Consider the following 14,579-nt stretch of genomic DNA (forward strand, 5'->3'; position numbering starts at 1 on the left):
GAATCAAAGCCATATATATATATATATTTTCTCCCTTTCTTGCATTCTTTGCAAACAACAATCTTTACCCAACCTTTGAAATATTTCCAGGAATAAGATCTTCCTTGAGTATAACAGAGCAGTTCTGCCAAAAAAAAATGAAGGGAAAGAAAGAAAGAAACCCAAACAATAATAATTAATAATAATAATAAAAATACAAACAAAACAACCTCTACAAAATAAATAAGAGTTATAAAACTTTTTCTAAGTAATCTTAACAATTATCAAACTAGTAAGTTCTGCCTTATCACATAAACTCTCTATACAACATAACCCTAACGATTTATTACTATGAGGTATTTGGAGAAATTGGTAAAAGCAATGCACGGCCTGTCTGGGTGGAGGGACTCAAGCTGCTTTCAAGGGGAAAGAAGAAGGAACCTTTGGTTTGTCAGCAAGAAAGTGGAAAAAAACATTTTCCTTTGGTATCAAAGAAAGTTTCATTGCATGGTTGCACGGCAAAAAGCACCACGGTGAAGAATTATTCCTTTTTTTTTCATTAGTGGCCTTTCTAACAGGCTGAGGTATTCAAAGAGTATAAGGTGAGAGATAAAGAGGTCAACAGCGGTTTAACACTTTGGTTCAAGCAAGGCACTCGTCCTATGAGTTTACAAAGTTTGCAACATGTTTGCCTAGAGCTTTATTATTATTATTATTATCATTATCATCAGTATAGCAGTTGTAGTAAGAGTAGTATTCATAAGATTATTATTATTATTAAGAATGCAGACAAGTTTACACACTGAGTGAAGATTGAGAAAGGGGAATGGTGGAGGGTATTTAAGAAGGAGAATGAGTTCCCTTTACAGACCAAGGCCGTGCATGAAAAATCTTTGGTATTCTTTGGTATCATCAATGTGATTAAAATCACCAATGGAAATCGAGTGAGGTAGCGTCTTTGGTTCACACTATAAATAGTAGATCTTTACACACTTTTTTTTTTAAACACATGGAAGTAGCTATTCCTTACCTTTTGCTTCTTTGTCTCTAGGAAATAGTTACCAAATGTATTGTAAAGCTAACCACACCACAATAATAAACCAGAAGGCCAAGCAAAGTCTCAAAATTAGCCTCTGGGCCTTTGAATGCACCCTAAACACAGCTAGATAGAAAAAGGATAAGTGCTTTCTCTTTGTTTGCTAAATGCATAGTTTTCATCCTTATGTACAAAGAAGGAGGAGGATAGGAGAAAGAGAAGGAGGTGGAAGTACCACCTTTCCTGGGAAAAAATACCTTTTTTACAACTCGGGCGAGGAGAAGTGTCCTAGGACTCTTTGGTATAACAAGGTCAGACATGTTTTCTTGCCCTCCAAGGACAGGAAGTCCCCTTTGGGCAGAATGTCCACTGATGTTGAAGCCTGATTCTGAAGTCCTTCTCAGGGCCTGACCCTGCTCACAATAAGCCAAATACCGAGTAGCACATAACTCCAGAAGCAATCCCAATGAATTCAACAGACTACTCATGGAATAAGATTCCACTCAACATGGGTAAGCATGGTGAAATCTGGTGCATTGAGGTCAACTGGAATTTTGCCGTTGACTTCAAAATGAGCAGGACTGAGACGCTAGGCAACAACCCCCATGGTAGGTGTTTTCATTTTACTTTTGCTTTTACCCTGAGTAAGGACTGTAGGATGAGGCCCTTGGACAGCAATATGGGAGCCAAAAAAGTAGCAGTGTTGTTTTTTTCTGGAAATCTGATAATGCAGTTTATGATGTGGATGGATTAAAACTTTCAACCTTTTTGACACCCCCTCTCTTGGGTCATTATGGTAATTTTTGGATGCACTTCAGGAACTGAGTGTACATTCCTAACCCGCAATAGCTGTTTAACTAAACTTTGACTGAAGTCCAATTTCTTGATGTTTCCAAACTTTTCCCACTTTGCTTCCTTTCAGAACTGTTTCATGTCACTCTTAGGTCCTGAACCAGTGGCTCAGTGGTAATTTTTTATTCTAATACTAACTTCCATTCTTCCAGGAAATCTTTGGGTGAAATCTTGACCCCACTGAAGTCAGTAGCAAGACTCCCATTGACTTCAGTGGGGCCAGGCTTTTATCCTTTGTGTAGAAGTTTAAGTGCAACTTTGGGGGAAAAAAAATCACCTTCATGGATGACCATTACTAAAGACAAGAAATAATAAGAATCTGGGTGCATCAAATGATCTACTGTCTATGCTTCAGTCAGTGCAATGGAGCAGTATCCTGAGGGATAAAATAACGTTATAATCAGGATGAAGGTTTCCATATTTATTTTGCTTCATATTTAGAAACCAACTAAAGAGAAGTGTGTGTTCTCTGTATATTCAAAGTGTGATTAGCATATTGCTTACAGGAAGGGTGACTTTGTTCTTAATGGCTTATAAAAACAAAAAGGTTAAAGCATGCTTAAACAGATGTAAGAAAACCACTTTTAGGCTTTAACTTGTGCATCAATTTGTGTGTGTGTGTGTGTGTGTGTGTGTGTGTGTATACATAGCAAGAGATCCTGAAATTGCATATTGGGTGCAAATTCAATGCTGGTATGAAAGTTATCTTTGGTTTCAGCAAATAGTCTCAAGACACATTACACTGGAAATACTAAAAAATGTGGTAATGTACTTTGAATTTCCCTGCATTTTTTAATTCTCAAGTTTTAAATAAATAAGGCTTTCTTTCTAAACTATAAGTAAGTTACAAAGCAGTGTTTTCCTGGAGAAAGCAAAATGTTAATTATGGTTGTCCTCTTCAATATTACATTAATGAGACTGCATTTATAAGATCCCTTAAATGTGAGGTTATGTCTTCCTATTAACTTTTCCACTTCAATTATATCTAGTTGGGAACAGAGCTTTTTAAAAGAAACCGTGCTAGAATTTAAGGTAAACTAGAGACTCTAATATTCATGGAACACATTTCATTAGACAATTGCATTGTCAGTTTTTTTAAAAAGGAGTTTAACATAGGAAAAAAATTGAGAAATATTTAGTGACAAACATCCTGTTCTCATTCAACATTGTTTTAATAAGGAGATATTTCAGTTGCATTTTAAAATACCTATTTGTAATTATAACTGGATAGCCTGAAACTTGACCAAACATGGTTAACTTGGGAAATAGATGGTGCTGAAAAGTTGCTTAATTTCTTAGTCTTTAGCATTTTAATTGGACTTTATCACAAGAAAATATAACCTGCCATGATAACATATGTTGGATTCTAGTTTACCTTGATTTTTTTTTAAGCTACAGGTATAAGAAAGATTACAGATTTCTTATTCTAGCAATGGGACATATACCTGCATATTTGCTCACTTTAGAATTTGGTATGCTTTGGCGATTTGCTACAGTAATTTGAAATACCAGTTAGAGATCTAACAGGCACATGTAAAATCTTTCCCCCTCTACGCTAGAATTTTATATGCAGATGTTGCACTGCTTTCTTTCTGATTTTATCACAATAAGAATGGAACAATTTCATTCCTCTGAAAGTTCTGTTAGCAACAGAGCACTTAAAGCTTTTCAACTATAAATTGTAAACTATTTCATGCATTTTCCTGGTTAACAGACATGCAAGAAAGAATGTACTGAAATAAAAATGTAGCCTAGTAAGCAGGTACAAAACAAAGGGCCATATCCCACTCTTATAGAGCTCCATAGAAGTTTTGCTATTGACTTCAAGATGTGCCCCCTCACCCACCCCCCTCAAAAAAAAAGGGCAAAAAAGCACAAACGTAATCTTCTTGGAGCTGCTCCCCCTGAAGTCAGCAGGAGTTTTGCCATAATCTTCATTCGAAAAAGAATTTGGTCCCAAAAGCACATTCCTTCACATGTCTCCTTCAACTCTTTTTCTCATTAACGGCCTTTTTATCCATAAACTTCAGTGTCAATGGGGCAGAATCGGACACTGTAAATGTATTCAGATTTTTAATTTTTGTGTACAAAATGAATTAAATAGAATGGAATATAATATTTGGAATCTAGCGGATATTGCTGGCTGGGAGATGTATATAAAATACATTGGTAGGGAAAGATGGTCTTTTGACACCCTTCAAGCAGATGAGCCTTCAGCAATGTCAGCCAAGGAGGGACAGTGTAATAAAAGTATGCAAACATGGCAAATATCACATCAGCCATTCACACAGCTGTAAAGCCACATCCTGCTCCTATTGAAGCCAATGGCAAAACTCACTGACTTCGGTGGAAGCAGGATTCCACTATCAGCACCTGTGCTCTGACACTGTGACTCCTAAAATGACATTCTTTCTTGCCAGTCTTGGAAACAAATATTAAAGTGGTTTAGTAATTGCAAATAACAGTCTTGATGACAGGTTTTGTGTGTTATACAGTTAGATTAGTTTCTACCTATAACTCTACATAGTATTTTGTGTAAAAATAGCTTTGGAATATTAAAATCATTGCAATAAAATACCTGCAATATAATATTAAATGTATTCTTTGGTAGCTAGTCGATTTTTTTAATGGATGGAATATTATTTCACTTGTTTAAAATCTGAACATTCCTTAACAAACAAAGAGAATGCACTGGTTTAGGTATCATTCAAAATTTCTTTGCCTAGTTTGAACTTGTTTCCAGGTGTCGCACTGGCGAAGTTCAAACGATAAAACAGCAAAAAATCACACCACCGTTCAATGAATTCAGACGACTCCATGCTATGTTGGTTGTGCTATGGCACAACCCTTTCTGAAGACGAGCCCTGACTAAGTCCCTAACCACTGGTGTGTACACAGTACGGATACACCATACACCTTCATGGCAATATCTGTGGAAATGAAGAGCCATATCTGAAAAGGTGTCCATTCAATGACAAGAAATCACTATGCTCCAAACCACTAAACAAGCCAAATACGGTGAAAATGATCATGGATGAAGGTGTAAGACCAGTGGTTTCTTTCGTTTCTCTCTGTTTTTTGTTTTGTTTCTTTTCTTTCTTTTCTGTTTTTTTCCAAGTCGTCGTCCTACTAAAGTGTGTGTCTCAGAACAAAGTCAAAATGCAGGTGAAATAAGTCTTTGGTTTCTTTGGACTTATAAATAACTTTTTTTTTTCAAATAGTTCTAAGTATAAACCTGCTATCTTGAGGTCCTGGTCTTTATTTATTTATTTATTTTTAAAGCTTTTCCACCGAGGTTTAGTTCGTGGTTACTCCTTCATGCTTTGGTACAAGTGCTTGATGAAGATGATGAATTGCCTGAATTGGAGCTTCCCTCGTCTTGCCACTTATCCAGACTCCTCCTCCGTGCATTCATGAAAAAGTTGCTGACGGTGCTCAGCTCCAACCCTAGCTGCTGGGAAATGGTGATTTGTAATTCTTTGGATGGACGCTTATTTTCCTTGAATATTGCATGTAGAGTTCGACGCTGGACATCCGTGAAGACCAACCGAGGCTTTTTGGGTGTATTCCCTCTATCTTTCCCATGTTCTTGTTCTTTCCTCTTGCATGCTGCAATAAAACACAGGAGATGTTAGAGTTTGGACTGAGAGAGCATTGGAGAAGATGCTGCTAATGCAGTAAACAAGTTGGAAATAACATTCATTTCACCTTAGATTTTCCAAATTTAGGGATGATGTCTAAGCTTGGGTAAGTCAGATCCTTCTACAGTCAGCCCCTCTTGGACCTACCTATATTCACTTATCTATATATAAGTGAGTTTGTGTTGGTGTAATTTACATGCTGAACAGCTAGATGACAATACAGGAAGGTGTAAGATGGAGGAGGGTATGGCATTCTTTCATGAATTTGTACATTCTTACATCCACCCACTAGTTGATTTTTTTTTTACAACTCATTTCACTCATCTCTTATGGCCCTTTGGAGTGTGAGTTACATTAATTTACATTCTCAAAGACTCCTTTACACTCAGACTCCGTGGGTCAAATTCAAAGATGATATGTAAGGTTTGGAGTGAAGTGTAGCTTGCAGGTTGGTCAGTGGATGTGAGTCAAAGTAAGTCTCAGGAAGTCAGAGTCTAATTAAGTTTAAGAGACTTCTGAGGGACTCAAAGTTGGTGTACCATACATACTGAGGGACCTAGTATATTACACTAGTTTAGTCTCCCTTAGGTTCATCTCTGGATTTGACCCATGGAATCCCCCTCCAAGTGGGGAAGGGTGTGGCCCTGAGGAAGCCACATCTAGGGGTAGTCCCCAGTAGTGTGGGTCCAGAGCCATGATACCAGGGAGCTGAGAGGAGGCTGCTGGAGTATGGAACCAGCACAGGGGCACCTCACAGTTGCTTGGCATCCTATAGATCTCTAGGGCTTCATGATGTGTGAGGGTGGCTTCTCCATTCCATGGAGCAAACCCTATCCCCCTGGCATAAGAAAGAAACACCAGGAGGAAATCCCCCCACACCCTTGACTTTTCCCAGGGAAGGGGTAAACCCTAATAACATCCTGTAAGGGTCATAGATATGCTTGTAATCATGGTGACCCAGACTTACTGTCCTCTTTTACTTTGTTGTATAGAGAAAAAATCTGAGGAGGGAGAGGCACTCTATAACTGTCTGTTAAAATGCTACAGTTGAGGCATTTAACCTTTGTAATGCCCAGTAATGCTGGCTGTATACCTCTGTATCATCCCTGTAACATGAAGTGGAAATTTACTGATTTTTCAAGTCAAACTTTTCCACTTTTTTTTAATTTTTCTGTTTTTGTTGTCAATCCATTTTCTGTAGCATCTTTTAATTGGCAGAGGAACAAAGAACTGAGAAGAAACAGGGTTATATTACACTCTTGAGGCCAGATAATTAGATATTTTGAACAAAATAAATGACATTGTGACACCCAGAACAGTGACACAGTAAATCTTGGTTACAACATTTCCATTTAATTCCATCTCTGTTTCCGTTCTTGTTTTCTGATGTTGTTTTGGTCTGTATTTTTAAAGTGCATATAGCACTTGTGAAAATGCTGTATTGAAAGACCTGGAGATTATCCATTGAACAGAGACAGAAGGGGCAGTGGGAATGCAAGCTTCCCTTTCATTCCCCAGCAATTATGTCTCATTGCTGACCTGGAGGAACCACTTCTAAAGAGAAAATTAAATTTCCTCCTCCATGCCCATTCAGTCCTCATTTCTGCTGTCCCAGTATGGCCACACATTCCTTTAGTATTGGATTGAGGAGATCAAATTATTCCACTAAACCCCCAGATATCTCGTGTATTGTCACTCACAGCAACCTGTGCATGAGGCAGGGGATAAGGGCATTTCAGTTCTCTCAGCAGTGAAGTTTTTGAAGAAGTTACTTGCCAATATTTATTCCAGTTACAGCATGTTTGCTTGGTTATGACACACTAATCAAATGGACAGAGATTCAAAAATGTTTATAGTTGTTTTGAACTAAAGAACCATTTAAAATCCAAACTCCCTGTCCTCTACGATAATATACCATTAATATGTCAAACCTTGTGTTTTTCATTCAAGCAAACCCTCAGTGAAGTTATGCTTTGTATATTAATTAATTAATTCCTGGACAAAAGCTGGAGTTCAAGCTGGGAATATATACTGGTAACCTAAGAGTTTAAATACCCTTGCAAGAATGTTGTATTATCTATTAACAAACAATAAAAAGCAGGGAAATTCACAGTAAAGAATAAACTTTAACAAAACCTCAAATATTTGAAAGTATGTAAATTCACAGTAAAGACATCCTAAGAACCTAAACTGCTGCTGTAATGACTCCAGTGTCCATCCTTACCTTTGCCCTTGTAGTGATGCCATGAGGGGAGTCAAGGAAACAAACTTTGAGAGAAAATTAAAAATAATTTCATTTCCTCAGAATGCCCCCTCTCTAATCTGTCAATGGTTGCTCAGATTCTGACCTGTGCACAGACGCACTGTTCACCGATTAAATAATTATTCATTATAATTTGTCCTGATTGGACAAATAGCATTAGAATCACAACCAGACAGACACACAGCAGTAAATACAGAGTTGGTTTATCTGCATATATAAACCTCCTAGTTCTAGGTCAAACAAGTATAGGATGGTGCTTCAGAAACATGAAGAATAGCAGAAAATAAACATGCATTGCAAATCTGCCTTGTAAAGCTTGACACCTTCTTGATCTTTGTGGCTCCACCCCATACAAGTTAAGATTCCTAAATAATTCCCTAGAAAATGGCCCATGATTTGAAAATACCTTGTTCCTGAGGACCTCAGCATCTGCACAAGGCCTGAGGTTCTCAAAACCTATCGCTGCTGAGAACACAGGGATCCAAAAAGTTTAAGGTACTGGGGAGAAAACATAAAATGTTAAAATTGTGATTAAAGATCAAACAAACATCTGTCACTCTCCAAATTGTTAGAACATTCTTCTCATGTCCCAGGATAGGCAGTATTTCAATCTGCGAACAAATTGGTTACTCTATTCAAAAGTTGTAAGGGATTTTGGAAGCAGATCTTAGAACCAAATTCAAAACCCAGCCTTAACTATGGGGCTGCTACCAATGCTTCCAAAATTAATTTAATTTTGTTCAGTTTAATTGAAAGTGCCTCGCCTTGGCTCTACACCTCTTAAAACGATAAAAAGTGCCTAATGTGGCACAATATTGTAGATTGAATTAGACTGATCACATAATACACCATCAGACCTGCCAACAAAACCAACAAAACAATAATCCCATATTTTACCAGCCTCTCCCCTCAGATCAATCCCCATCTAAGTGCCCAGGAAAAATGGTAGGCTTTGCAGAATGATTGAGAAATCCAGAGTGTGATGGATCAGGAAGGGAACATATTCTAGAACAGGGGTTGGCAACTTTTCAGAAGTGGTGTGCCGAGTCTTCATTTATTCACTCTAATTTAAGGTTTTGCGTGCTGGTAATAATGTTAATGTTTTTAGAAGGTCTGTTTCTATAAGTATATAATATAGAACTAAACTATTGTTTTATGTAAAGTAAATAAGGTTTTTAAAATGTATAAGAAGCTTCATTTAAAATTAAATTAAAATGTAGAGCCCCCTGGACCAGTGGCCAGGACTTGGGCAGTGTGAGTGCCACTGAAAATCAGCTTGCGTGCTGCCTTCAGCACACGTGCCATAGGTTGCCTACCCCTGTTCTAGAGCCAAGGAACTCTCATAGAAATCACGTGACAGATACTTCCTAATTTAAGTTGAGAAAAAACAACTATCTCTGGTGCTTCTACTGATCTCATCAGAGAAGGCAACATTCAGTTGCAGTCCTCTTAGGAAAGTGATATAAACTTTTCTGACATTCTTCCTATTTGAGCCTGACATTCTTCCTATCTGAGTAAAGTGTGGTTCTGCTCCAAAAAATAAGCCAGTTTAAAATGCTCACAGGCTGGATAGTACTTACTGAATGAGCAGCCGTTCGATATCTTGTTTTAGTCTCATTATTCAATGTGTGGCCCCATGCTTTATTTACGGCATGCTATTCAAACGCTCTCTGGATATTAAATTATTAATTACCTCAGGGGCTTTTCTCTGGAGCTTATCACTATAGTATCCAAGTGCTTCACAATATTAATTTATTTTCCCAATACCCGTGTGAGGTGACAGGGAGGTATTATCCCCCTTTTACAGTTGCAATACTGAGGCACACAGAGATTAAGGTCAAAGGTGTCCACTAATTTTGGGTGCCCATTTTGAGACCTCTAGGACATGATTTTTCAGAGTATGTAGTATTTGTATTGCACTGACTATGTTCAAAGCACAGCTCCCATTGACCTTAGCTGCAGCTGCGAGTGCTCAGCACTTCTGCAAATCAAAACCCAGGGTCTCAATTCAGGTTCCCAGAAAATGAGAAACACATAATTAGAAATAATCTCTGATGAGTTTGATTTAAGTGACTTGCCCAGAATTACCTAGGAATTCTGTACCAGAGGCAGTGATAGAATCCAGTTCTCCAGGGCAGCATTCAACTGCCTTGAGCATGGACTGTCCTTTCTCTTCCTGCAGTTCCTTGCCTCATTCACTACACACCTTCCAGCTTCTGCAATAATTGAGGCTGGTGTTCAAGAAATAACAGCCTCTTTCACTACACATCCCTGATTAATCCCTAGGCCACAGTCCATCCTGTGCACTGATTGAGGCAGGGGTCCTGGGGAAAAATAGTATATGATCATGTAATTAAGGACTATATCATATTGCATATGCACAAGGAGGCCGAATTAAGGTTGCAAAGGTAATCCGGTTTCCGACATTTCCTACCTTTTGAGTGCTTGACTTTGCAACATTAATCTTACTTTAAAATGTAGATTTTTGTGTGTAATTTCCTAGGGTTTTAAAAAAAGCAAAATAAAAACACATAAATTGAATTGTGTTGAATTATATTGACTCCTATGTGGTTCAGCATCAGAGTTATAACTTTTAGATCTACAACACAGACCTCTGCTACTTCAGCTAACAGAGTAACTGATAGCAGTAGTAAGTTGTTGTTGTGGAAAAGTGACCACACGGTTGATTTTAGATCAGACAGCCTGAACCACCTTTATTTTCATACAAGCATGCATGCAGGGAGAGACAGCATGTCCCCATGCAAGGGGTTAACTGCTCCGCCTGTTACAGATTTTCCCAAGCTTTTAAAGGTTAAAACCGCAAAACGTAGCACGCATATCACACACTGTTATTGCCTTATTTGGGATACAGTATTTGCCAACAAGCAAGCTATCTCACTATTTTCCCATTTTAGGTTTTTCCTGTTATTGTCCTTGGCAGTCGAGTTGGTGGTCTGACTGTCCTGACGACCCCTACTCTGCGGTTACATTTTGCAAAAGCTCTTGCCACACTCTAACTGTCACAAGCTGCATTGGCACACGTGGGCCTTCCTTATCTTTCTCAATTGTTTCCCTGTTCCTGGTTTCTTGCTCTCCAGGCCCTTTGCACAAATAAACAAATTTAGCAGAAGTTAAACCTTTGCCCTTATATAGCAAACTGTGTTAGCTGCAAGCCTTGGGCCTATGAGCCAAACAAGCATGCATACTTATTTCCAGGCCTTTAAGCAGAGTCTCCCTTTTTCCCTATCAATATGTTACTGAAATGATACATTAGCATGTCACAGACTGCTGAGGCAAGTTGTTCCCCAGTATTGTGTATTCTGCAGTCCATATGAAAGGAAAACTCTCAGTAAATATTCTTACAGTCATCTCCTTAACTATTTTGTCCAGTTGAACCTAGGGGCTTGTTTACACTACCAAGGTAAGTCGACCTAAGTCATGAATAACATAACTGGAGTCAACGTAGCTTAGATCGACTTACTGCGGTGTCTTACCTTACTCTTTTCTGAGAGCTGGAGTAGTGGGGTCCACCAGAGAGCGCTCTGCCATCGATTTAGCAGGTCTTCACTAGACCCGCTAAATCAATCCCTGCTGCATGGATTGCAGCAGAGTCAATCTCCCGGTAGTAAGGACAAGCCCTTGTAATTTCAGATACACCAGCTATGTCCCATACCTCCCCAGCCTACCACAGGACACCTCTCAGTGCTGCTGGGGATGGCTCTCTCATGTTATTAATTATTATTTTATTATTTGTATTACAGTAGCACATAGAGAGCCTAACCAAGATCAGGGCCCCATACAAACACAGAGTAAGACAGGATGTGTCCCAACGAGTTTGCACTCTAACTAGACCAAGCAGGCAAAGGGTAAAACAAAAGAGAACATTGTTATCCCCATTTTACAGAATAGGAACTGAGGTGGCATATAGATTAGATGACTTGCCCAAGGTCACATACTGAATCTGTAGCAGGGCCAGAAGCTGAACTCAGAACTCCTGAGTCCTATTCCAGTGCCTTAATCACCAGGTGTTACTTCTTTCCACTTCAGAAATGCAGGATGAAATCTTAGCCCCACTGACATCAGTGGAAATATCCTAAATCATAAGACAATTTTAAAAGGTGAGTGGACATTTTTTGTCATTACTTTTAAAAAAAATTCTTTTCTTCTGTATCTTTTGGTGCAAAAGAATGACTGTATACCTTAACTGTACTGAAAATAAGTCTCCAATGTTTACTGTAAAAATCTGAACTCTCATGTCTGTGCAATACCTTGTAAATTCTTGGTATAGCTAGAAAACTACAGCAGGGAAGTTTCATTAGCTGTACTAACAAAGGTCCTGATATAGCAATGCACTTCAGCTTGTGCTTAACTTTAAGCATGTGAGTAATCCCAATTTTATTCAGAAAAGCACTTACATGCTGATACTTTGCCCTGCTGGTGACATTGCTATGACCTTCTTCTAAAGACAAAAATACATAGGCCTTCTTTTTCAGAAATGCAATATGCCATGTTTGTCAATAATGTGTCTAAACTTGCAAACTGATTGACCTAACAAGCACAGTAGAGAACAAATGCATTTAGGCCTCCAATTCAGCTAATTTTAAACATGTGTGCTACTCCCACCTATTCAGACAAGCATATACTTTAAAACTATAACTTCACAAACATTTAAACAACCTAACATGGTCTTCTTGGTCTCCTAGGGATCGATCCAACTCCCATGGCAGTCAGAGGAAAGACTCTTATTGACTTCTGTGGAAAACAGATCAGGTTGAAATTTTCAGAAGTGCTTAAGGGACTTAAGAGCCTAGATTCCATTGAAAGCACCTAAGTGATTTAGACACTTTTGAAAATTGTACCCACTTAGTTTGTAAGCTCTTTGGGGCAGACACTACTCTTATTTTCTGTGCTTTATACAGCACCAAGAACACTGCTAGCACTAACAATAAATAACAGCAATAATGAAAAACAATAATAGGTTTTCCTTAAGACCATTTTCTCTGTTCTATAGCCAATCAATGTTAATAATAAATTGTAGCTCTCAAGTTGCCAAAGCACAAATGTAGACAAGGGATGAAACAAATGCTCCAAAATGAGAGTCTGTCAAAAGTAGGAGTGGAGGATGGTTGTTTCCTAACATGAGTGATGGTAAATGGAATCTTTTACCTGTCTACTCTGGACTGGAATTGAACCAGTGACAGTGGGAAGAGGAAGCAGCTGCATCGCTCTCTTCTGGGCCAGAGTCCTTTTTCTTTAAGTAGGCAAAGCTAATTGCTGAAGTCAGGGCTTGCTTAAAGACTGATACATTAGGCCCTTTCTGGACAACCACCAGGCCTTAGTCTCCTGGATAGTTAATCCTGTATCTTTATGAGCACTATTTTTTTTAAGTAGCAGAGAATGACACTAGAAATAATTTGGATTCATGTCTTTAACATACACCTACCCAGAAGCAGTTTAAGTTTTTGAGTTGTCTGACTGGTTCCAACCAGACAGATCCTGAATTCACAAAAATGCTTTCAATTTAAAACCACTGGGATGTTGCACTTTTGTAGATGATCACGCTATGATTGTATCTCTCTATCACAATGTTAGCATGTGTAACATAGCTGGCCATTTCCCCATGTCAACCAATAAAAAGAACAGCGCCTTTTGTTTCTAGCATTGCCTGCAGCTGAGTGATACCCCTTGAGCTGCCATTTGAAAGATTCTGAAAAAAGCCTGTTTAAGAAAAAGGCAAAGCAGAATATAGAAAGAAAGTCACTTTGACTCCAACACTCTGTGTGTGTAGCTAGGACAATGTAATATTATCAGCGTCACAAGGAGACTTATAAATCCATGGCTGAACTGTGGCCTCTTCTAGTCACTTTCATCTTTCTCTGCCCTGAGCAACAGATATTTTGACATTTGCAATTCTCCTGATTCAGTCCATCCATCTATTTTTGTCTCCTTTCTTCCTTCTAAGTTGCCTTGGGGATTTGGCTGACTTAACTTGCCAAGTTTGGTACCTCTTAAGGCCCAGTTTCCTGTGAGTGGTACAGAACTTCCTGCTGTACCTACTGCTCACTAGAATGGGAGCATCACACCATTTGTCAGTGCTCTTTTAAGCTCCCTTTTAAACAAGGAGTTGGGCTGATTGTACCCAACACAGTGGGATCAACCCTGGTCCCATTGAGGTAAATGGCAAAGCGCCTATTGATTTCAGTGGGAGAAGAATCAAGCCCCATATGAAAACTCAGTAATGAGATTGATCTCTCTCAGTTCATGGGATTAGGGGTAGAGAAGTAGATTTTTTTTCCACTGGGAACTAAACTTTTCTGTGGGTCCAAAAGCCAAAACTGCAGTAGGCACATGTTGTGCTGACTGCACTGCCTCACTCAGAAGATCATCCGTAAGGGGAAATTTGCCTTTTTAAAGTCTAAGAAAAAACAAAAACAGAACTATTTAGTCACTGCCCACTTTCAGGAGCAGTACAATTCATTCATTCATTTTCTCTCTCTCTCTCATACCTAAAATATATAAACAAAAGTGACAATTTTTCTTTCCTTCTGGTTTTTCAACTCCTAAACACACAGAAACACAACACATAAAGACAGATAATATCAAAAGGAATATGCCCTCTGCTTCAGACATGTTATAAAGAGACAACACCATGACTTCCACTCCATCACAGCTTCTCCTTTTGAAAATTTGGTACTCAGGATCAAAATGGAGAACAGAAGAAACTATATGGACAAAACTTGCACTGATTTCTGTGAAAGATTTTGAAATCACAGGTGAGCTGCCACTGAAAGAAAAGTTTATCAGTCAA

The 14,579-nt window shown here is 38.6% G+C and overlaps 1 protein-coding gene across 4 annotated transcripts in view; it reads right to left on the reverse strand.

Annotated features, from left to right (window-relative positions):
• Positions 1-217: 217 nt before the first annotated feature.
• The window catches only part of ONECUT1 (one cut homeobox 1), a 32,388-nt gene continuing 18,026 nt past the window's right edge, over positions 218-14,579 (reverse strand). Inside the window, exons 2-4 of one of the 4 annotated variants that reach the window (XR_005585178.1) lie at positions 8,178-8,269; positions 7,733-7,739; positions 5,356-5,476 (exon numbers count right to left, since the gene is read on the reverse strand). Coding sequence is in view for 1 of the 4 variants with exons in the window: in XM_039490066.1 (XP_039346000.1) it covers positions 5,184-5,476 (293 nt within the window). In the remaining 3 variants the exon portion in view is untranslated. Of the gene's footprint in view, positions 5,477-7,732; positions 7,740-8,177; positions 8,270-14,579 lie in introns of all 4 variants that reach the window. The other 3 variants (XR_005585176.1, XM_039490066.1, XR_005585177.1) reach the window with 3 other exon arrangements.

This window comes from Mauremys reevesii, linkage group 10 (assembly GCF_016161935.1).
Source record: "Mauremys reevesii isolate NIE-2019 linkage group 10, ASM1616193v1, whole genome shotgun sequence".
NCBI lineage: Eukaryota > Metazoa > Chordata > Testudines > Geoemydidae > Mauremys > Mauremys reevesii.